At 47.6% G+C, this 25474-nt stretch overlaps 1 protein-coding gene across 1 annotated transcript in view; it reads right to left on the bottom strand.

Moving 5' to 3' along the window:
- Positions 1 to 22862, bottom strand: part of Psd4 (pleckstrin and Sec7 domain containing 4) — a 34960-nt gene extending 12098 nt beyond the window's left edge. Inside the window, exons 1-2 of the mRNA XM_032903167.1 lie at positions 22644 to 22862; positions 86 to 1111 (exon numbers count right to left, since the gene is read on the bottom strand). Coding sequence (XP_032759058.1) covers positions 86 to 1000 — 915 coding nt within the window. The 5' untranslated portion in view covers positions 1001 to 1111; positions 22644 to 22862. The remainder of the gene's footprint in view (positions 1 to 85; positions 1112 to 22643) is intronic.
- Positions 22863 to 25474: the final 2612 nt, after the last annotated feature.

Below are 25474 nucleotides of genomic sequence, written 5' to 3' on the forward strand. Positions count from 1 at the left end.
TCTAAACAGTGTCCTGTGCCTCCTGAGGAGGCCCTCCCTGTCATGTCCCCACACAGCCCTCGGCTGGCTTCCTCAGCTAACTTACCTCACCCACCTGATCAGGAGGTACTGTGGGAGCTCCTTCAGTGGATCCTAAGGCCAAGCAGGGGTGCATCTTATAGGAAGGCACAGGGAATGGAGGGGTGGAGCACCCACTATGGTCAGCAGTGTTGCTCCCCAAATCCAGATCATTTTCTTGCCTCCAGAGCCCTGTGCCTTCTTGGAGAGGAGAATCCAGGGTTTGAGGCCTATGAGGCCAGGTCTTCATATCTAGGTGGGAATTCGGGTAGCCCCAGGAAAAGCATTCTCCTTCAGTGCTGGTGTCTGAGCAAGGGCTTTCCAGGAAGAGGGGATTATCAAAGAAGATGCTGTCCTCCTCAGCACCCCACTCAGGGGAGGAGCCTGGCATTTTCTTCTTTGGCCAGGTCTGGTTCTCTTCCTCAGACCCACTGCTGTCATCCCCAGAGTCTTCATCCTCCTTGGGCCGACTGGGTTTCAGGCCCACATCACCAAGGAAGTCCTTAGAGGGCGGTGGGATACAGCATCTGAGTCCTGCTTTGAGTCCCTCTGTTTTCTCTAGCTCCTCCTCCAGGTCCAGGACACACATCTGGGCCTGCAGGATGCCAGCCCAGAATACCACCTGGGTGGATGAGCTCCGGTTCTGCTGTGGACTCCCCAGAGAGCTGTTGTCCTCTAGTGACCTCCGTGATGCTGGGGCCTGGCTGGCCTCCCCATGCACCAGGCAGTTTCCCAGGTGACTGGGCTCCACATCAGATTTACCATGATGAGCATCAGGCCTGGCAGATTCAGGGGGGTCAAATGGCCAAGTATGTTCCTGGCAAGGTTCAGAAGGGCCCGGATGGCCACGTATTTCACTTGGATATGCTTCTGGATGGGGCTGTAGGTTGTCTTCCAAGCAAATATTGAGAAATTCCATGGGTCTGAGGTGGTCCCCCATCATCCACAGAGTGACAGTTGAGCAGAAGCCCTTGGTAGCACCTGTTTTCACAATCCCATTTCATGAATTATTAGGTCCACAAGCCAAGGTAGGAACTGGAAATCCACATCTAGCCTGTAAATGCACAAAGTGAGTGCATAGGAGATGGACCATAATCCACTCAAGACCTATGTCCAAAGTGCTAGACACATTCAGAACCCACACCTGGGACATCTACTAAGGGACATTGCTACCCTGTGAGTCCTGCTATGAGGAAGGGTGTAGCACACATGTCATGTGGCCTTACAACCTCAAATTGGCATCAGAATGCACTTGTTCCAAAGACACCCAGCAGTTGGCCGAAGGGTTCCAATGTGGCTCAGCATAAAAAGAATGCATGGGTATCAGGCCTTTCTCTTGGGATTAAGAGAATGGAGAGACAGAAGTAGGTGTAGCAGGAACAGCTAGAGTACCTAAGGGCACATGAGAGCAGCAGAACTGGGAAGACATATAAGCCAGAGTGTGAAGACTCAGACACAGCCTATAGAGGCAAGGAGAAAGGAACAAGCTCACGGGAGCAGCAGGCACCAGGAGAGCAAGGCCACAGCCTGCCTCCTCCCTCAGAGTATGGGTCCTGTTTGCAGGCCTGCACAGTTCACAAGGCCAGCTCATTAAGTGGCTTCCTTATGTGCTATGCACAGTGGTGCAATGTAAGGCAGAAGCCCTACAATGTTCCCCACTCCCTCGGCCTTGTGAAGGACAAGCTCTAGCCCTCTGCTCCACCAAGGAGCATAGTGCTTGTTTCATGAAGTGGAAAGTCTTGACTTCCAGAGAGGGCGAGACCAGAAAGAAAGCAGTAGCCATGTGTACCCGAGGCTTCGAATGCGAAGAAACTTTCTGGTAAATCATTCCCTGTGGTAGTGGAGGTGGGCCCTCCTCAGATGCAGCCAAGGAACATGTAGGGATATTGCTGAGAAGCAGGACTCTCCACCATCTGTGTGAAACACAAGCTTACAGGGCTGCCAGAATGGCCCTGATTCCTCTTAGTGACTGGCTTGTTTTAATCTACTGGATGTTGACATTCAGGATGAACCCTGTTTCCCTCTTGTGCCAGCCCCAGGAAGTACAGAGGTACAAGGATGTATGACATACATGCCTTTCCAGCATTAAACACACCCAGGTTCCATCAAATATTTCCTTACGTCTCACTTTCTTCTACTATAATTTTGTCTTGAAGACTGTAGGCGTGCCTGAAAGTTCCAGACACAGTGGGGACAGCGCGTGTGAACATGTGAGCTGAGCTCCCAATCCACAGCTCTAGTTGAATCTCATACAGACAAGAATGACAGATCCACCTATGCCCAAGTAGCTCCTCTTCACTAGCACACACACATCCTGGCACTGGAAGACGACTGTGCACTTCTTGCCTTTCTGTCACACAGACAAGGAAACCAGAGCCCAAGCCTTAAGGACTCAGAGCTGGAAAGAGAAGCCCAGGTCTGACTTTAGACCCCCTACCTTTTAATGCACAACTTCTGCAGCCTTCTCTGCTGAGGGAACTTCCCCTGTGCTGCAGGGGATGCTGCTCAGCTGGTCTCCCTTAGCACCCCCCCTCTTTGGAGCCTCTCCCAGGACCCAGACTTCACACTGGGTTCCTATTCTCTGGGCAGGTGGTAAAGTGGGTGAGATGGCTGTACCTGAAAGCCACAGGGGGCTCAGTTCCTCCATGCCAAGCAGTAGAAAGTATGGGGTGAATAAATGACCAAAGGGCTTGGGGTCACCCCTCCTCACCACTGAGAGCTGAATAGATATGCCAAGGTTGGATGGCATTTATGGACTATTTAAGGTCACCTAAAAGACATAGCTTTTGCCTGTGAGTGTCAGAGAGAAATGGGGTGGGGCTAATCTTCTAAGTCTCCTTCTAAAAGACCCTGAGAAGTAGAGTCCCTATGTGGGTTTTTTCTTTTTACTTTGTTCTGACACCATGTCCCATACTTTATTACAAACCTGGAGTTCCTCGATGACAAGAAAGCTCTGAATTTTTAGTACCTGGGAAAGGCTTCTGACCAGGCTTCAAGTCCCTCTATTATTCAGAGGGACTCATCCCCTCCCAAAGGTAGATTTCAGAAAAGCAGAGGCATTTTCTATACTTAACCACAGCTCTGAGTCAGATGGACTGAAATTGGTCTTGCCTGTCAGTCTTCTCCAGGAACTGTAGACCGTCCTTCAATCTCTCAGCATATCTCCAGGCCCAGATAGTTAGAGAACTAACAGCCTCCAGCTTGGCACTAAAACCTATCCTAGGGGAGGAGGTCATTGGAGCCTGGGCCATGAACTGAATGGCTTTGCTCTGCCATGTGCTTCCACCATGATGTGATGTCTTGCCACAAACCAAAACGGTGCGGCCATCCATCCATGAGCTAGAACCTTCACAACTGTGACCCAAAACAGTCTTCTCTTTATAGGTGTTTTTCTCAAATATCTGTCACAGTGACAGGAACCAATATGAGATACACTCTTATGTTAACAACTTCCCTGAATTATGATCACTCTTGGATCTGCCTGGCAGAAAGGATCAAGTGCACCTAAGATCACCATGGAGGAACCATGTTAAGGCCTCCTCAAGTAAACAGACTAAAGGGCACAGTGACTAACTAGGGAGTGTGGTACACACTGAAGCTTGAGGGAAGGATGGACAGAAGCTATCTGCTTATAGCTGCTGGAGGAGGCGGCAATGCAGCCCCACCCTCCCTCTCTTACCAGACCCCAAGACAGAGCTTCATACTCCCCTCCTCTTCCCAGCTAAACCCATATCCCTGTGTACCTGCCTGGCTCCTTTCCTGTGTGTAATCCCTCCTCTTGTCCCCCCCGACCCCCAGACATCACATCACATCTTAATGTGTCTCAGCCTCTAAATCCCATCTAAGCATGTAGCCAGAATGATTCACATACTCTCATTACAGAATTTGTTTGACAGGACACGTGTGATCTTAGAAATAGGAATGGGCACCAAAGCCTAGAAGGAATCCCATGTGTCTCTTTTCAAGTAGGTACTTATACATACATGCATACATATATATACACACATGCATACATATATACATGCATGCATGCATAATACATACATGCATACATGTATACATATAGATAGACAGACATGCATACATATATGCATAAATATATACATATATTCATACATGTATGTATGCATACACACAGACATGCATACATACATGCATATATACATACATGCATACATACACACAGACAGACAGACATGTAGGTATACATGCATACAGACATACATACATGCATGCAAGTACATAAAACAGCAATGGTGGAATATATTTGGGGCTACCATGGACACCATTGAATATTAGGTTTTATAGAGTTTGCTATCCTAGAAGAAAGACAGTGTTCCTCACTGGAATTTTTCAAAGATAGAGAGTGGGGAGGGGAGGATGAGAGAAACTATAATTTTCTAGAGATCAAAGAGGAGAGGGCAGATCCCTGAGGTCTTATATCTGAAAGACCTAGGGAGAGAAGGGTCTAGGGGGCCAAGAGAAATTGAGGAAAAGGGATGGGGGTGGGGTGGGAGGTGGGGGGAAGAAAACTCAAACCTGCTGATTGGTTGGTATGCGGTTTGACTGGACCAAGATTCTTTTAAAACAATTAAAGTCAACCTGACTGCATTCCACATTTGGTGTTCAGCTCTCAGTGTTTGCTCAGAAGACTCTTGTTGCCTGAAGTCAGCATGGGGAATTCTTGCTTCTCCTTCAATTCAAATTCTTGGGCTCCTGTTCACCATGGAGTCTCTCAGGACTGGGGTAGGGGCTTGTGTTCTCTTCTGTCCTACCCATAAATGCCTTGGAATGGTATCATTATCCTTTAGTTCAAGTGGATCAAAAAGTTTAAGACTGGTTTTGATCTGAGACGTTCAGGATCTTTCTAGGAGATCCCTGAGGTTCTAGAGCCTAAAGGTGAGCTTCAGTTCCTAGAGGCCAGGATATGCGGAGGAGGTGTGAACATACATGATGGGGTAGCTAAATTTAGTGGATAAGCATGTAGGAGAGCTGGACACATAGATAATAGAGTATTTGTCTGTCATGTGCAAGGGCCTGGTTAATACCCTATATATATTGTTTCCAAAAGAATGAAAAACAAAACAAAAAACAAAACAGAACTCCAGCACTCCCACTATCTGTGACATGCTTGAAACACCCTACTAATTTATCAGAAGTTCAAATTTAACTGGGTCTTCTGTATTTTATTTGGCAACCTAACGCCATGGGAGTGGGTACAGAATGATATCCAGGCCCTGCGAATAGGTTACTTACTTATCCAACTGTACAGTTCTTCAAGTACCCCATAGGTGAGGCAAACAAAAGCACCCACTTGTCTCTAGCGAAAAAACTAAGGTTTGCAGGGTTTTCTAGCTCAGCCAACAGGTGAGAGAGCTGGGGTGTAAGGCTTCCCTAGACAGACTCTCATCTCCCACCCACATGTCAGCATGAGCCTGAAAGGATGGGTTGGGTGGCCATGCATTCAGGAGGTCATCGGAAGGGTTTAGTCCTTTCGATGGCCATCACAGCTGCCCTAGCAGGGTGAGTATCGAGACCAGCCTTTTTACCCATGGATGAAGATGAAAAAGGCACCTCTTAGACAGAAGCAGGCTAGGAACAAGAGAGCAGAGCATATGCACACCTTAAGCATGCATCTAGAATTTTCTCCCCACCGCCTTAGTTCAGTGAAATCGCCTCCACCACGTCTCACATGGGTGAGCTTATTGTGTTTGTGTGAGGATAACTGGGGGAATCAGTTCTCTCCTTCCACCTTGCGGATTCCAGGGATAGAGATCTGCTCTTTGGCCTTGAAGGAATTCTCATCTTGGTTTCCGAACAAAAGCTTCAAGGAATGGGTTCAGCAAGACTATGTCTCACCAGATGGGTTCTACTGCCTTCAAAACAAAGTAGCCCTCCATTTTTTCAGAGTTCTGTGGTGCTCAGGAAGTTTAAGGACACAGTCTGGGTGAGACGGAATGTCTTTGCAAACCAAGAAAAAGATCTAGTGTTCTAGTGTTCTAGAACATACAGGGGGAGGAGTGACCAGGCAGGTAGGAAAGAGAGCAGCACCATCTTCCTGTGCACCCTCTGTCCCAGTCTTGGGCTCTGCGAGTCAGGTAATTTTCTTCTCTCTCTCTCTCTCTCTCTCTCTCTCTCTCTCTCTCTCTCTCTCTCTCTCTCTCTGTTTCTTATGTATACGAGTGCTCTGTCTTCACATTAACCCAGAAGAAGGCATTGGATCCCATTACAACTGGTTGTGAGCCATCATGTGGTTGCTGGGAATTGAACTCAGGACCTCTCTCCAGCCATTTCAGGCAATTTCACCAGGAGGACATTTTTTAGGGAGAATGTTTCAGGGCTCAGCTGCATATCTAGCTGGTGGAGAGGAGTGACACAGGGACCAGGAGGTCAGTCCCTCTTACCCTACCCTAGAGCATCAAGAATGCGTTTTCTTTTAGTTTTCACTACAAGGTCGTTAAATGTATATACTGGCCTCAAATTCACCACCCTAGCTGGCCTCAACCCTAGCTGGCCTCACCACTCTAGCTGGCCTCAAACTCACGGGAGACACTAATGCCTCTGCCTCTGCTATGCCAGAGTTACAGAAGTGCTCTGACATGCCTGGTTTATATGGTGTTGGGGATTAAACCCAGGGCTTTGTGCATGCTAGGCAAAGACTTCCAACTGAGCAACATCCCTAGTCCAGCACTGCTTTTGGTCTTGCAGGGCAGAGGGAGCAAGAGGATACCTGGATTTGCTTTTTACTCTTGACTTAAAGATCCAGCTTTGTATTCTAGCTTAAGAATGTGCAACTGAGTACAGAGACAAACTGTACTGGGGAGGAAGGTAATAGCCTGGACCAGGGTGACAGTGAAGAATGATGATGGGGGAGTTCACAGGTTATATTCACATTTTAACTCTACAATTGACTAGCTCCAAGACAAAGGGGAATGTCACCAGGTCCCTCAGCTGTAGAATAAAGAACGCCACTCAGCAGGTTTGCAATACAATGGGAACTGGTCTGAGCACAGATTCTGGGACTGGTTCTTGGGAGGTGCTCAAGAAATTGTCTTGTCTTCTCAGCCTAATTCTGTGATTGTGCCATTCACACAGAGAAGCAAAAGTAAATAACACACACACATGTGCTCTCTCTCTCTCTCTCTCTCTCTCTCTCTCTCTCACACACACGCATACACACACACACACACACGCACACACACACACACACACACTTCCTTGTCAGGTTCATCCAGATCCACATACTGTCAGCCCTCAGCCCTGTGTCTGGAACATCCAATGCACCACATACTCCAGTTTAAATTTCCAGATTAAGCGAAGCAGCTGGCTTCCTTCCTTTCAGCCTATAAGAGCCCTGAGCCTTCCAGAGGCATGGGAGGTGAGCGGCTTTGTCCCTGTGTAGCCCAGGTGGCAGCAGTGTCCCCAGGGGAAGGAGCCACAACAAATGGAGTTTCTTGGCATGGAGGGGCAGGACTGGTACCTCTACCTCAGCTTGGGCCCAGAGCAGTGTGAGAACTGACTAAGGGAGGCCCCATCTCCGGCTCCCAAGAGAGCTTTCATGCAAAAATGTAGGGGGTAGGCCCCATAGCCCATGCTGAAAAACAGCTGAGGCTCAAAAAAGAGAGCAAAAGAGTGACAGGGGTGGGAAGAGGGAGCTGACTTAAATCAAGGCTGGGGAACAGCTGTGGCCTGGAAAGGCAAAGGACCCCTAAGAGCTCAGGCCAAGCCTCTCCTTCCTCATACCCCAGCATCTGGGCAATGATCCATATACCAGTAGTTCCAATCGATGGATAGCTGGAGGGGTGCTGTGAGGCTCCACTGTCCTAGAGAGCTGGGGACATGCCTACTTGGAGTCTATATTTTCAAGGTAGGCTAAGGTCTAAGAGTTCTGGTGTTGATGGGTTGACTTTCTTAGCCCCTTTAGTAGAAGAATGACTCTAACTGTGGAATTTTAGGCCCTGAAATATGAAAGCAGGAACTGAGGACCAGTTTCGAGGGACAATAGGCCTTACAGTGTCTCACAGAGGGACACTTTTGGGAGTGACATAGTTCCTCTTACACATCAGGAAAACAGACCTAAGTCAATGGCTAAACAAGTTGAAGGCTGTTTCCTGCTTCTAACGCTAGTCTTTTGGGTGGGACCTGAGTATAGTGTGGGGCAGGGAGCACCTTAAGGCCTGAAGCCCTGACTCCATTTTGTCAGAGGCCACACCCAGTGCTGATCCAGCACCCTCCTGGGACTCCAGGGTCTACAGTCAGGGCAAGCTGAAACCACAACCACGACAGTCATGTGGACTCCGGCGGGTTGCCTTGGCCCTTCACCTTATATCTTACAGAGTTCTAGAGGCCCTAGTGAAAGGAGGGGGATGCAGACATCAGAGATAGAGTTAGATAGAGTTAGAAGTTGGCAGTGTAGAGGAAAGGTAGGGGGCGGCAAGGATCTAGCGAGGTTAGGCTCATGTCAGGTACACAGGCAGCTATCAAGCCCAGAAACCTGTCTCCATCTGGTGTACCAGTCCCTAGCCCAGGCCATGAGGGACCATAAAAACTCTATTTTATTATCCCCTAACCCAGATTCCCCACCCCCGCCCCCACCCCGTAAGCCCACTTAGCTCACCTTCAGGCTCTCCTGATCCGTTCCCCCTGCCCCAGGAACTTACTGCTGCATGGTTCCCCCGCCTGCAAATGTGGCGACTGAAGCTTCCGACTTCCGCTCCCCTCACCACCGTGACACATAACCCTCCCGCTCCCCAGGGCTCCCTAGCCCTCAGAGTAAGTAGCTCAGTACCTCACACTTCCTGCCCACAAAACAAGGGCCTCCACTTCTGGCTCCAGCGTCTCCCAGGGCCCCCAAACGCTATTTATGTGCCTGCTCCTTGAAAACCACTACCCTGGAGCACCTCCCCAGAAAGAACCTGCCACAGATTGTCCTCCCCACAACACCAGGGCCTGAGAGAAAGGGGAAGGACAGGAGGCCTGGGCTGTGAACGGCTCCGCCTCATTCCTCCCTGAGGGTTTACCCCAGGTTCTGCCTCTGCCTCAGCTTAGTTGTGTGGTTCCCCCACCCCCACCCCACGGGTTAGCAGTGGGAGACAGAAGGGCCTCAAGTCAAGCATTTTTTTACATAGAGCATTTCAATTTTTATATGGTTATGATAATGACACCTAGAATATTATCTTAGAGTTACCAAAGGGTTCCTTAGCCAATTCTCACTCTGACTTTATAAAGCATGACTGCTTCAGTCATTGTACAGTTCCAGCTGCTGCTTCAGGTTGCACACATGGGACGCTGCAAGGCTAGATCCAAGCCAAGCCGTTAGAACGCATGAGCTGATCAATGTCTATTCCCAACAGCTGAGTTCTACACAAGTCCCTGGGACGGGCTGCCATGCTTAGGAGTATGATACAGAGCCAGGGACGCCACACCTCGGGTAAACAATCCATATCTTCAGTCCTTAGCTCCACCATTTTTTCTGCTGAGGATCCTGTCCTACCAGGCCACCCCAGCCACAGCTCTCACATACCCATTACCTTCCCTGGGCTCTCTTTCCAGGCCTGCCCACACAGTGGTGCTGTCAAGGCCTCAGCCATGGGCCTTCTTTCTGCACAAGGCCTGCATTGAAAGGGCATGGCTGTTGGTCAGCCTCCTCCGGCTGTCCTTTTACAGATGGAAGGAGTCCATGAGAGGGTTTACCCAGCCAGAATCAAGAACTCCTCTGGGTGTGGAGTCTTGAGAATTCTGTTCTGGGCCCGTTTTGCCCCAGGCACATTGCAGCTCCATACAGCCCAAGACTAGGTTTAGGGTGGTTAGTGTGCTGATAGCAGAGGGTGGGGCAGAGGGTAGGGCTTAGATGCTTGAGTCCTCCTTCCCGTCCAGAGAGCTTCTGATGCAGGGTTGGGGTGGGGAAGGGAAAGAGAGGTGGGGCTAGGCAGGGGTTCTGCCCAGGAGCCACACAAGAGGAGGATGAGCAGCCTGCTTTAGGCCTAGACCTGCAGGCTGCTGCTAAGGTAGGACTTAGAGAATGAAAGTTTGTCAGCTTCAGGTAACTTTCATGTATATATCAGATGGCCCTGGCAGGCTCAAACCACCTACTTTGTAAGATTCGCAAGTGGAGTGCACAGCTTAATCTCACAAACACCTCCAGTTCAACATATCCTGGCTGATCTTTTTCAGTCCTTGAATTCAGGAGTATTCAGAACTTTACAACTCTCCGCACAGTTGAGTAAACCTGAAAGTGAAATATATCAATCACCTAGAAGCAAACCTCTTCTCAGGCTCTAGACTTGCCTCTGACCTGCAGCGCTCCAGCCAGTGTTTCTGTCCTCACTACAAGTTGCTGGTCAGCCAGGAATAAAACGTGCTGCTGGTTCACATGGAGTTGCCAATCTAGAGACAGAAAATAAGCAGGCACGCTGGCTAACCAGCATCTGCCCATAAAATGTCTAGACTGCTGGGAGGAAGGGGTGGAGAAACCAGGGAGGGGGCAGGGTGAGCTCACTCACTGCCTCCTGCCTCAGAGGTCAGGGACACCCTGCTCAGAGATATAGTCTATCTATATGGATTGGGCCCAGTGGGGAAGAACCCTGTAGGTGCAGGTCTAATTCCTTCTCTAGAATGGGAAATGTCTTATGTCAGTGGGCCTGGCACTGGAAGAAGTCCAGGATCTGTAGAGGCAGGACCTACCAGAGTGGACTGGGTTCTCCAACTGTGGACCAAGGTGTATTTGAAGTTGGGAGTTGAGGGCCAAATAAGTATTTGCTTATGAGTTTATTTTAGTATCATTTGTCTACTAAGTGAAGAACAACCATCAGGGGCTACCTAAGAGGAAAACCCCCGTTAGGTGGCTTTGGAGATGGAGTAGGGGACCAGATAAGGGAGGACACTGTCTTGGACAAGGTTGATAATGGCATGGGAACAACTGAGAAGCCTGGCTGCTTACAGATGGGAGATATGAAGGTAGGAGGGAAGTCAAGGGTAGCTTCCAGACCTCAGCAAATGCCAGCAATGGCATTTTCGGACATGGAAAAACCCCAGGCAGGGAAGCTCCTGGGAGATCAGGAGTTTGAGTTTATAAGTATTGGGTTTAGCTATCTGTGGAATTCAGGCAGGCAACTGAACACATGCCTGGAGTTTAGGGGCTGGTGTGGCCCCAGAGCGGTATCTGAACCAGGCATGGTGGGGCCCACCAGGATGGGAGGAGAGGGCTCTGTAAAGCAGACTATCGAAAGGTAAGAGAAACAGAAGACAGCTGGAGAGAGGAGGTTGCTTCTGAAGGAGGAAGTGGTTGACTGTTCTGAGGCTTGTTGGATTGTCAAGAGCAATAAAAAGGAAAGTGAGCCTTCATCAAACATGGCCACTGAGAGTTTACAGACAGGTGACATTGAGAGGGGACAGTTGAAGCAGATGGCCATAGTATAAGAGACTGGAGGTGAGCAGGGTTGTCTTATTGACTGGGGGCTCCGCCTCCTTCTCAGTGGCCCTTAGCACTCTTAGATCCCTGAAGCTGGTTGGATGCTACCTAGGCAGTCTGCTGCCTCCTTCCTTGGTCCCAGGTTCAACTCATCTATGGATCAACAGCCTTCCCTGTGACCATGAAGTACATTCATTTGATGGCAGAGTGCCTGACCTAAACTGTCCCTCCTCCATTTGACTGATTGTTCATCTCTTTCCTAATCACTTCGGAACAAAGGGAAATCTATATCTCCCTCACCTTCGAGGCCATGGGTCATGAAGGACTTCCCTGACTGCTGGAGTCCTCAGTCTGCACGCTTGTCTTGTAACTTTTATCTCCTGATATTATATGATATCATATATCATATCCTGATATTATATGGGTGGAGGATCCCTTGGTGGAGGCCAAAAAGGCCTCCAGCTGGAGGGACATTATGGCCCCTGGTCCCAGAGTCTCAAGTAGTGAGCTCTACTTCCATCATCCTTCTCCCCCAACTCATGGAGTCTCTCAAGTCCATCATCTTCTCCAAGAACCCAAACACATCCTGACCATGGGGCCTGCAGCCCACACAGCCCACAAAGCCCAAGGCATGTAGCATTGACGGAGTCTTCCGAGCCCCTGAGATAAGCTACTTCCTGTTTGTCCGCAAAGGAAGCCCTTCAGCACAGGTGGTTGCAGTGAGCTCCTCTTAAATGTGGAGCCCCTCATGAGGCCCAGAGGGAGGAGAGGGAAACCCTGACTTATTGCCACATTCTTTCCTGAGCCCCCTATGCACAGACTTTTGCAGAATTCACCAGACTTTCCTAAGGCACTGGCCCTTTCCCCGGAGAGCCCATGGATGAAGTATGATTGTCCCCATGCTCCAGGCAGTTGAGGAGACTGGGGATCAGAGTAGTTACTGATAATCAATAACACTGCAGAGCCCAGCAAGTACCCATCCTCTGTCTTGCTGCCATCTATATGCTATGGAAATAGGCATTGCAGTACTGAGGTAGAGGGCAGGCCTCCTCTCCAAGCCAGTGGGTCTCCCATGTTGTAACCAATCTTAATCTCAAAACTAAGGCTGGCTGGCCTGAAACGCTGAACGTCTGGGCAAGTAGCAGACAGAGTGACAACCAGCACTTTCCTTTAGAGAAGCCTTGATATAAGGCAGCTATGTGATCTAACTGCAGGCAGAGTCATGTTCCTCACCACCAATGTGAGCTCTGCAAGCATGAGTCCTCAGAAAGGACAGAAAGGAGGACACCAGCCTTCCCAGATCTCTGTCTGGTCAGGAAGTGGGTTCCCAGGGATCAGAGCAAGGAGCTGGAGGAGGGTGGGCCAAGTCTTCAATTGCTAATACCCAGCAAGGGCTAAAGGCACTACCACCAGCTTGCTTGTGGCTTAGATTGGGGCCAGGGGTGGGGGTGGGGCATCTCTCAGAGTCAGGACAAAGGATGGGGTAAGAATCCACAGGTGATGTCAACCTCCAACACATCCACTGGTATCCGTGCACCGTCAGCTTCCTGACTTCTTCAGGAAGTGATTGTGAAAGGGGGTGTGGATGGCAGGGCCACAATCCCAGCTACTCAAGAGGCTGAGAGGAAGATGGACAGTTTAAGACACACTTGGGCTATGAAGCAAGTTCAAGGCCAGCTTGAGCAACTTAGTGAAGTATTATCTCAAAAAACATGAGTAGACTGTGTATGTCTCAGCAGCAGAGCGCTTACCCAGCCTGCCGTTCAGTCCCTTGCAAGAGGTCCAAAAGCGGGTGCCTCAGCGCCTTACTCCAGGTCAGGTGACCCAAGGAAGCAGTCCTATCCCTGTCTGGTCAAACCAAAGACCCTTTGTATCTGTGGACAGGTGATCCTGGGCAGAGCACCCAAGCCAGGGTGCCCAGACTTTCCTTTGCCCCTCATGAAAGTTCATTCTTTCTTTCCCCCAAGGGTCCCTTCCCTGTCTGCCCTCAACTCACAGCTAGGAGATTTTAGGATGAGCACTTTTCCCACAGGTACTTGTCATGGGTCTGTCCCTCTCATGTGGTCAGTGAGTGGTCTCCACAGTTGTCTACCCTCCCTCACTGAAGGCACCCACTGAACATCTATCTGCTTGGAGCACACTAGCTCACCATTACTTATAAGAGCAAAAGTGTTCACATCCTCTACCTTGATTAGTGGAACCTAGGCAAGTATTACTGATCTTGTTTTAAAAAACCATTTAAGCAGAGAGATGCTCAAAGTCTATTACTGAATAGGAAACCTGTTTGTGTGCCAGGGAGCTACTCACTTGGTAAAAGGCTTGCCTGCCGTACAAATGTGAAGACATGAGCTCAACCCCCAGCACCCACATAAAAAAGCTGCACCGTATGACACCTGCTTATGGTTCCAGTGCCGGGGGCTGGGGTGGGGGGTCAGACACAGGGGATCGTGAGGCCTCATGGGTGGCCACCCTAGCCTAACTGGGGAGTCTCAGCTCCCAGTGAGAGAATCATTCCCCCATAACAGTGCATGGTTCCCGAGGAGTGGCACTTGAGGCTGACATGTACCTATCACCTCCCCCCGCCCCCACCCCCACATACGAAGGGAAGAAAACTGTTTCTATATTTAGAATGAGAATTTTCTGAAACTTTTTTAGGTAAACATCACAACATTGAGACTTTCTCCTCATTGAAATTTTTGTAAGACTTTAACTCCTTTATGCTTGCTTAGAATACATTCAATTTGAGACATAAATCTGTGTGTGCATGCACACACACAGACACACATACTTGGTTTTTCAGGACAGGGTCTCTCTGCATACTCCTGGCTAGCCTCAAACTTGGAGTCTCTTTGAATCTGCCCCCCAAGAGCTGGAATTACAGGTGTGCGCCAACCACTGCTCAGTTTATAAATGTGTATTATATTTATCACTAACAAATTTAGTTTGTTCGATTAAATAATGATGTTGTTTGGTTGAATAATATCTCTACTCACTTTAAATATTCCAAGATTCTTTAATGGCCTCTGTCTGTGGTTGGCAGGGGTGGAGAATTATGGTGGGGTTGGAGGGAGCTTCAGAACGTCTTTATGAGCTTGGGCATCTTGTTTTACTTTGCTTTGTTTGGTGATAGGGATCAAACCTAGGATCTGCTACTGAACTGCAGTCCCATTATTATCCTTGATTCTTACCTGTAACCATGTTGAAAATGGCTGCTTCCCTGGGACCCCAGAGTTGCTGTATAAATTACTTGAAGGTAAAGACATTCTAAGATTCTATGCATAAAAACAGAGCTCTCTCAGACAGAACTTGCTTTACATGACAGAATGCAGCAACCTCCAGAAAATGAGGCAGCTGCAAATGCCTTCTTTGTAAAGAGTCTACTCCTGGAAGGCAACACAGGAAATAAACTTCAGTCAATCCCTTCCCTGGGACAGTTTTATGGCCCTGAGGTCAGCAAGGCCATCTTACCTCTACAGCCTCACGAGCTTTCTTTCATTCATTCTCTTCACATCTATCTTTCTCCCCAAAAGAAACTTACATATTCTTTCTATGGAAGAAGCCTCTTCCTGCCCCTCTTTTTCTCTAAGTTAGGCATATAGACTTTTAATGTAACCATTCAAAACTCCAGCTATTCCTGTTACTCTGTGTATGCATTTTGTCTATTTTATTTTCATCTCTGAGTCACTAAGAAGGTAGAGGAAACAGTTTTATCCTCTAGTGCACAGGGTTGGGAGGAAGTTTTCAGCTCCAAGATTACCTCTCTGTGAACACACAAATTCAAGCTTTGTTTCAGTGGGTATGTAATATACATGCTGAGCTTCTTACTAGTTAAGCATTTGTGTAACTATGCATTAGGAAAATTACAACTGCTACAGCAAGCCTGTAGTCTCACAGATGGTATTACTCAAGATGCTCAAAATACATTCAAAGAAAACTATTAAAGAAAGATATTATAGATGAAAAGCTCTCATGCCAAAAGTCCTGACAAGGGCACACCACTGAGCAGTCACTACCACAGGCTCTGAGTATTTCTGGCAAGTTGAAGAATGTCTTCTTCACAGTGCCCATTCCTTCTGGTCAGCCATTGATCATTGATTGGAAAGCTATTGGTGTATAGAGTTAGTAGCAAAACATGGTATCATAAAAAGAGGACAGGAGTACTTTGACAAGGTAAAGGAAAAAGAAAATCGGAGGCATTTCCTGGGTAACCAGAAAGATCACCATACTGAGAGACCATACTTAACATTGCCTGTACTAGAGCTCTCTAGTACTGAACACAGACCTAAGCTACTCCAGCCATGTCATCCTTAGGGTTGGCACTTCCCTGCATGAAAAGTGCTTGGGGATCCCAGCTCCTACCTGGGGGAGCTGAACCACCACACTGGTCTCCTTAAACCGTTTGCCCAAGCATGTTCTGCATCCTCCAAGGCAGGCAGGAAGGTATGGTTCCTTAGGCCTTGTCTATAACCCCACTCTCTACTGGTGCTCAAATTCTAGAGTGGCAGAGTCCATTAAAAATGTACTATATCTCGTCAGTTGGTTCAGCCTGTCCATCCAGTTCTTATATAGCTGCCTCAGGGCTCTTGTTCTGGCCAGGCCTCTCAAGGCCTTCACTCTGTTCTTCCGGGTGATCTCACCCTCACATGTTCCCCTCCCAGCCACTCACTGAAGAGTTGTCAAGCCCTCTCCAGCCCAGAGATGAACTTTCCACAGGACTTCATACCTAGCCTGTTAATGTGCTAAGAGTGCCTTCCCCACCCTCGCCTTGGAGCCTGCCCCTCCCAGGTCCTATCTATCAAACAGTCCCACAGTTACTGCTTTTCTTGTGAGCAGTCTTGATACCAGTCTGGGCCTTTTCCTCTTGTGCTTGGAGGGCTCAGTGCTACTGTATTCATACTGGTTTGATTTGAGAGCTGCAGCTGTTCCTGGACTCTCAGATATATCATGTCCTCAGCCCAAAATTTCCCACCACTGTGACATCATCCTACCCTGGAAATCTCCACTGACTGGACACTTTCCAGTCAACATCTCCCCCAAACCATCTATGTTATGGGACCCCCCACCATCCTCTTGGTCAGCCCCATTTCCTCTGCCCATTCTCACATGACCCTCTCTTCCCTTCAGGGTTTTTTAACACAATACCCCCACTCACCTTTCTAGACTAATCCACTACTGATTGTTAGAATATTTCCCAAACTCTAGCTATATTGCTATTAGAAAAGGCAAGCTAAATGTACACTACTAGCAATCTAATTAAAGAGAAGAAGAGGAGGAGAAAGAAGAATTGTCTTAGTGAGTAAGAAAAAAGACAGGGCCGGCAATATGGCTCAGTGGGTGAAGTGCCAACCACCAAGCCTGAGGACTTTTGGCACCCAAGGTATACACACTCTCCAATAAAGGATTTTTAAAGAAAAAATATAATAGTGTAATTTGTGTGGTTCATGCATACATAATTCAACATCACGTAGTTTCCTCAGATATGTCCAGCACCAAGGATAAACCCATCCTAAACGCATCAGGGTGGTCACTTCTCACAGGTTGGTGTAGGGGAGGTAACAGACCTGAGACAAAATACTCCTTATAATTTAATAACAAAAAGAGCAATATTTGACTTAAAGCACAGGCCAAATACTGTAGATTCTGTCCAGAAGGGTCATGCAATAAAGACCCAGTCCTCAGCACAGAACGCTCCTCAGCAGTGCCTTTAAGAGGTAGGAACTATTGAGAGGATGTAGGCTGTTGGAGGTGTCTCAAAAAGAACAGTTAGACCCACTGCTTCCTTTCTCTCTCTGCTTCATTTGATACATATTCCTGTCATTATCTGTGTCATCACAGGCCCAAAACAACTGGCCGACTGACCACAGCTGAAAACTGCAAGGTGAGCCCACAGAAACGGTTTCTATTCACAAGTTGATAATCTCTCAGTATTTTGTTATGAAAATAGAAAGCTAACAAACACACCAAAGATATGAAGAGAAAGATGGGCAGCCTAAAACATATGGGAAACAGATAAAATGATTCATCAGAAAACAATACCTATTAAAATCACAATGTAACAACATTTTGAAGTCAACAAGGCAGGGGAGTTGATGCTACCCTGGGTTGCTGGGAGTCCTGGGAAATCATCACTTTTATAAGTAAAAGTTATGCTGTATCGCTGGAGAGTGACTGGCAGCATCAGTAGTCTAACACACACATAACTCGTCTATGTTTCTCCTACTGCTGAAACAGGTCTCAAAAGACAGATTAGGTGCAGGTACACCTAATGCATTATGGTCTCTTCTAGCAAACAAGGGAAAATAACCTGTAACCCATGGGACTGACTTGATAAACATGGTCTACTCATCCAACAAGACATTCAACATTTGTCAAGAAATGGTAAAATCTTGAAGATTAATTGTTGAGAGTGACTGCTAAGTTTACAAAAAGGTACATGGGTTTGAGTATTATTTTTACTAGTTGGAAAAGGAAAAGGAAAAAAAGGGAGGTGTGCATGGGTATGCATGTGTGCTTGTTTACAAGTAGTATATGTGTCCTTAAAAAATGGCCTTTGAGAGCTGGAGAGATGGCTCAGAGGTTAAGGACACTGACTGCTCTTCCAGAGGTCCTGAGTTCAATGCCCAGCAACCACATGGTGGCTCACAACCATCTGTAAAGAGATCTGATCCCCTCTTCTGGTGTGTCTGAAGACAGTGACAACGTACTCACAGGAACAAAATAAATAAACCTTTCAGAAGAAAAAAAAAAGAAATGGCCTTTGAGAATGTAGTCGTGGGTTGGGGATTTAGCTCAGTGGTAGAGCGCTTGCCTAGCAAGTGCAAGGCCCTGGGTTCGGTCCCCAGGTCCAAAAAAAAGAAAAAAAAAGAAAAGAAAAAAAAAGAGAGAATGTAGTCGTGTTTATAGTTCAAAGAAACTTTAGCCCCCAACCCCCATGCTGTTCTTCACTACATTTCTATCCTCCATGAGAAGGCTTTGTGTCTCCTGAGCTGACAGCCTCTGTTGATCATTTACACTCAGAGCACAAGGCCGCTTTACCCAGAACTTCCCGAATCTCTCTTCTCCCTCTAGAGGTTTCTTCATCTTTCTTGGGGATAAAAGGAGACTGAAGTCTCTATTAAGGGATAAGGATGTGCCTCAGTTGGTAGAGTGACCAGCAGCATATAAAACTGGTCATGGTGGCATATGCTTAGACACCCAGCACTTAAAAAGTCCAGGTAGGGAGATCAGGAGTTTAAGACCAGTTTGAGGCTAACCTGGGCACTTGGGCCCTGTCTCCACAAACAAACAAACAAACAAACAAACAAACAAACAGTAAACAAATAACGTATTTAACATGTGCAAAGCCCTGATGTCTTCTTTCTCTTTCTTAGGTTTTAGAGACAGAGTCTCTTCATGTAGCTCAGGCCTGCTTCTGCCTCCTGGGAGTATTCTCATAATAATAAATAACTATAAAGTTCACATCGTCATGCAACTCCCATGCCCTGCAGTTTTTATTGCCACCTCCTGGATTCAAGTTCCAAGATGACTCTCTCCTTGCTGTACTGCTGGGGGCACCTGCCTTCCTACTCTCACATTCATTCCATTATTTCGTGTGAAAATCAAAGTTCATCGCAGTGCCAATTACTGTGATCTGAAGGTGTCCCCTACCCTTTGTGAGTTGGGAACTTAATCCTCAGTCCAATGTAACTTTGAACCTTCAGTAGTGATTGGGTCACAAGGGTTCTCATTCTCATGAATAAATTAATAGCTTAATAAACATCACAAGATTAACTCTGTCATGAAGGCCACTCTGACTCGCTTCCTCATCCAGCTTTGTGATGCCTTTCTCCTGTTAAGATGCAGTAAAAAGACCCCGTCAGATACCAGTCACACAATCTTAGATTTTTTAGCCTCCAGAATCATGTTCTAAGGGAAACATCTATTTTAAACAAAATAAAGAATCCAATCTCAGCTATTTCGTTTCAGACTAGAGTAGAGGAGGTGCTGGGAACAGGACTGGTATTGAAAGGACTTATGGGAATGGGCTGACAGCTGAGGGGCTCTCAATTCACAGGGAGTGGAAATGGAAGTTGGGCATGAGGCTGGGCCTCTCTCTAGCCAAGACTGAACAGAATCTGACTAGCTGGTCCTGTGCCTATGTCCACTCTATCTTTCCACAGCCCAGTACCAATACCTATAGGAATGAACCACAGACACCACTACTTCATGAAGGAATCTTTCTAAGTGCCAGCTCTACTTCTATAAAAGCTGGGGCAACAACAGAATTCTGTGATAGAACCTCAGTAGTGTGGACCTGAGGCTGGGTCTCTACCACAACATGACAGTTAAAGCGGATGCTTGAAAAGCTCTACCACCTGATGGCAAAGTCTGACCCTTCCTTACTGGCCATGCAAGCGCAGCAACTTTCTTCCTCTCTCCAGGCCCTGGCTTCCCAGAGGATAGCAACAGCACAAACCTCAGAGCACTGCTGGGGATTAACTATGCTACTACTACACATAAGAGGCTAAGGGGGTGAAATATATATCCTTGCCCAGTAACACAGTTACTCTGCTCTTCAGTTAGGTGTTTTGTTTTGTTTTTGTCAAATCCTGATTAGTTTCAGAATAAAAAAGATCATTAGGAATTTCCCAGAAGGCAACAGTTTTCCTGCCATCCTCAAATCCCAAGGTTGCTCCTTTAGTTCTCTTTGTGTGGGCCGACAACACATGGGTTGGGTACTAAGCGTAGGAGTCCTCTCTCCAGATGACAAAGCTCTCAGATCTTACTCTGTCAGCTTGATGAGACTGAAAACCACCAACGAACACACTTCTGAGTTTGCCTATGAGGGTCACTCTAGAAAAATTTGTTTATATTTCATGTGTACTGGTGTTTTGCTGCATGCGTGTCTGTGTAAAGATGTTGGATCACCTGAAACTGGAGTTAGAGACAGATGTAAGCTGCCATGTAGATCTGAGAATTGAACATGGGACATGGGTCCTCTGGTGGAGAAGTCAGTGCTCTTAACTGCTGAGCAATCTCTCCAACTCCTTTTAAATGTTTTTGTTGGTTTGCTTGTTTTGTTTGTTTGTTGTGTTTTGTTTTGGACAGTGGGTTTCCTCTGTGTAGCCCTGGCTTCCTGGAACTTACTCCATAGATCAGGCTGGTCTCGAACTCACAGAGATCCTGATTCTGCCTCTCAAATGCTAGGGTTAAAGGCATGGGCCGTCATAGCCGGGACTAGGAAAATTTAAATGAAGGATGCTGACAGGATTCCTGTGTGCTGGCTAGCATGCATCTCTCCCTGCTCAATGACCACAGACAGTGCTAGCCGCTGCCCTTGGCTCCTGCCACCATGCCCTTCTCACTGTAATGGGCCATATCTTCGGACAGTGAGCCAAAATGACCTTTTGCTTATCCCATTTTTGTCAGGCATTTTGTGACACCGAGAACAAAGCACCAGCATTTACCCTGCTTAGTGGGACTGCCACGCCTGGCCTTCCTAAAGGTGCTGTCTGCTTCTCTGCTCTGGTTCCTGTCGGCCTCGTGTGACCTGCCACAGCTACTCCAGCCTTCTGTTCCCCCAACATGTTCAATGAATCACATCTTGCTCATCTCTATTCTACTCTCTATTCCCCTGGTGGGAATCTTCTTCCCCTGGGCAGTAACATGGCTATGTCCTATCCTCATAAGCCTCTGCCCAAGTCAAACCCTTTCTATCCAGCTGTCCTGACCTCTCTGCTGAACATAGGAGTCTGAGGCAGGACCAAGAGTTCAAGGCTAGCCTGTGTAACACAGCACATAACAGGACTCTCATAAACAAACAGCTCATTTATTTTCACAGATGAAAATAGCATCCACAAAGAAAAGAGCTGCCTTGTTTACTAATGGGTTTTAAACCTGGAAAGTACAGAAAGCTGGGCAAATATTTGTTAAATGAGTGAGCAAATGGACAACAGGCCATGTCTCCTAGGAAGACAGAGCCCTATCTTAGATCTAAACAACCCCAAAAGAAATGTTCTTGGGACTTCAGGGAGGGTGACCTAGACATACTCATTCATTCAGTGCTCCCTGAGGGCTCCTCCCCACCTCATTCATGCAGTGCTCTAAGGCCTTAGAAGTAAGTTTGTAACTCCCCATCACTGTTCTGTGGAGACTTGTAGGCCTTGAAGATGGTAGCACTTCCCCACCTTACTTAGGATGTCTGCTGCATCCTCTCTAGCCAAGGGACAGTTTCTCTCATTTTCCTGTCACATCTCTCCTCATCCCGAGATAAGGCAAGAGAGTTCATAAAGCCTAAGTGTGCGGCAGCAGCTGCTGCTGCTTAGTGAGTATCCATTGAATAAAGGAGGGAAGGAATCTTCCCAAGACCCTACAGGAACAGAAAAGGCTATGCTGGGAAGACGATACTCACTTCCTGTTCACTAACCTTGACCTTGAGGTGTTTCTCTGCAGAGGAACCATAGAAATCCAATTAGATGCTAATTACATCCAATCACCTTAGGGCTTGGGGAAGGGGCTGGGCTAATGAGGTTTGCGGGCAAGTGAGAATGGAGATATTCAGCACTTGACTTTGATGCTGGCCTCACCACCTAGACATACAGGTTGTGAACTGAAGACTGGTGGACGCATATATTAGGGGAACAAAAGCCGGCCTATATCCTGGAAAAACCCAGCATAATTCGCACCCCGGTTCCATTGTCATTCTACTGAAAGGACAAGTAAGGCTGAATCCTAAGTCTCGAAAGGAACCAGAAAGAAAGGTGACTTATCAGCTGAATGGATTATGTTTACCTTCCCAAGAATGTCTGCTGTTTTCTGGACAGACATAACAAGAAGAGCTCAGGAGAAGGGCCAGTGCCAACCATGTGGGAAAGAGCTGCAGTTCTCCAAGATATCAGCACCCTCCTGGGGCCAGCCCTTAAGCTCCCAGTAAACATGTGTCATCAGGGAGGAGCACCTCAGACGTCATCACAGTCATCAGAGAACATCTTTAAAGGCTCCTGCTTTACTGAGGGCTCCAGCAGTCGAAGAAACCCCATACCAGGATTGATCAGTGGGGCTCAACTAAACTTTATCTCGTCAGTTAGGCCTTATTCTTGGGGTCCCTGCTAGCTATCGAGCCTCCTACAACTTCTCCCCTACTCAGACCCCTAGTCCTGGACGTTCTGGCCCCAGTGGGCTCTCCTCAGGTGCTCACCTGCTAGTCTTGACCGGTGCACGGCGCAGCCACAGTGGAGACACCTTCAGGAGGACGTCAGATCGAATTCTTGCCACTGCAGCCGAGCCCTTCACATGTGCCTGTCTCCACGTCCCGCTGGGCTCCGGCAGCCCGGGCGCCCCTTTGGCTCCGGGCCCAGGAGCCGGCCGGAGCCGCGAGGGCTGCGGGGAGGCGCAGCGCGGAACCGGGTTTCCGGGAGGGCGGCGATCGGAGGTTTGGGGCGGGACAGGCTAGAGCGAAGCCGTCCGACTGGTCTGACCAGGGGGCTGGGCTGGGCGGCGGGCTTGGGCCGGACTCAACCCGCTCACAGAGCCGCGCTCCTCCACCCCATTTAGTTGATTTTGTCAAGCACATATACCAGAAACTGGCCAGATCCGCACAAGCTGCCCCAAATGGGATAATAATTAAGCATCCCCACAAATCCATTATTTCTTACTCATTTAGTAGATACAGGCAAAGAATGCATTATTGGAGCTCAGAGCTTCATCCGTGTTGCAACTGTTGACCCACTGTGATTGGGGACATGCTGGCAAACAGCTGCGACTGGAAATGCAAAGACATTTTCCCAAACTTAATCTTAGACATGGACTGACATTTTGCAAGAAGTTCTGTATTTTCAATAGCTCTCTCTCTCTCTCTGGCGCCATCCAGAGTGTATTCCCATCACTCTAGATAGGACATAGAGTGGAAATTTGAATGAAGTGTTTTCTGTGTATCCGGTCACATTTTAGCTGCCCTAGAAACTTACAGTTTGGAAAAACTAATTGCCTGAAACACGGTTGACAAATTGTGCTTTAAGCAACAACCACAGGTAATATGTGTGGTGCGCTGGGTTCCAGGTTATAAAGTATGTGTGTTAACACATTATCTTCACAAGCTTCAAGATAGGAAGTGGGTAAGTGACCACAAAATAAGCACATAACACACACACACACACACACACACACACACACACACACAGAGAGAGAGAGAGAGAGAGAGAGAGAGAGAGAGAGAGAGAGAGAGAGAGGGACCAAAGGCATGCTCCTGCCAGATGCTTTGCTGTTTTGAGACATGCTGATGCAAAGGTATAAATTGTGAAGGGCTCTGAACTAATTCTTGTGTATCTCCTGTGAGCATGGCCTCTATGAGATGGGAGAAGGAACCACACACATCAAAAGCTGCAGCCCACCTGGCAGATTAGCATGCTGAGTGTGTGTGTAGGGCTGCTGGAGGTGGGAATTTCTCTAAGAGTGGAAAATTCTAACCAAGGAGGGAGCTCCCTAAGTGGGAGTGCATGGGCCTATAGACTCTTCTCAAGTCCCTGAGACTCCTGAATGCACATGGGGCTGGTTTACAAGTAACTCAAAGAAAACAGCCCTAAGCCTTGGAACCTGGTTTGAGTCTCGGCAGTTCAGACAGTCCTATAAAAAACACCTTGGGGCTTCACATTGAAATTCCACAGTAGTCACACCTAGAGGACCAAGATATGCTTCTAATAGAGGAAAATAACAGAATTCAGAGCATCTGAGTCATTCACAATGTCGAAGAAACAGAAACATCTGGATTACAATCAAAGAGAAAATAGCCAACAGCCAGTTAGCAAAACCACACACAGCAAAGCTGTTGGATTTAAAGGTGAAGGAGTAAAAGTCAAAACTGTGGTCAATATCATCAAGCCCCAGTGAGTGGAAAGGATACGGTGGGCAAAGAGAAATGGGGTTGTAGCCAAATAGCTGTTCAGCAAAGCACTGCATGGAGTCCAAGTAAATGTGTCCCATGATGATGCTCTTCCTCTCATTTCAACCGCGCCCACCCCAGGCTTTCTTTTTTTTTTTTTTTGTTTTGTTTTCTTTTTTCTGGGGCTGGGGACCGAACCCAGGACCTTGCGCTTCCTAGGCAGGCGCTCTACCACTGAGCCAAATCCCCAACCCCTCACCCCAGGCTTTCGATAGCCCTAAGATGAATACATCCTACGACTTGGGTTTCTCTGCTATATCATACTCCTTCGTGTTCTAGTAGCACATGATCTGCAGCACACACTCTCAATTAGTCATCTTTCCTGCTGATAGAGTACCTGAGATAAACCACTTACTTATAAGGAGGAAAACAAGAGATTTTGAGTCATGGTTGCTGAGTTTACTAAGGTCCATGGTCATTTGGTCCTGCTTGGCCCTGTGACATGGAGGGGAAGGTCCTGTGTCAGAGTAGGGAATGGCTGTTAGGGAGGTTGTTCACAGCATGGTAGCCAGGCAACACCAGAGAGACAGGAGGGGAACAATATCCTAACCTCTACAAAAGCATAGTCCTAATGACCTAACTTCCTACTGTCCTACCTCCTAAAATGTTCACCGCCTTTCAATGGCACTAAAGGCTGAGGACCAAGCCTGGACCATATGTGCCTTTAGGGACATTTACGATCTAAGGAAGAACATACATTGTCATAGACAGCTGAGGCTCAGGGACTCTATTCAGCAATATTGCTGTGCTGCTGCTGTAATGAATGGTTTTCTATGAAATTATGACAGGAATATAGACTGGGAAGAATATAGACTGGAGCCATTTCATGGTTGCCCACTTAACACAGAGGGAAGAGTAACACAGCCTGCTCTCATTAGAAGCCATCATATGGGAAGATGCTGAAATGACATAACGGCATCTTTAAGATGCTAAAAAACATTCTGGGGCTGGAGATACAGTTCAGTGACTTCAGCTTGGCTTTTAACACCTATGACTGGTGGTTCACAATGTAAGGCTCGAAATGAGTCTTCACTACCAGGAGACCCCCAGCAAAGTGAGACACGAGAATGGAGTTTGATGCAAACGCAAGA

The sequence above is a fragment of the Rattus rattus genome, chromosome 5 (assembly GCF_011064425.1).
Source record: "Rattus rattus isolate New Zealand chromosome 5, Rrattus_CSIRO_v1, whole genome shotgun sequence".
NCBI classification, from domain to species: Eukaryota; Metazoa; Chordata; class Mammalia; order Rodentia; family Muridae; genus Rattus; species Rattus rattus.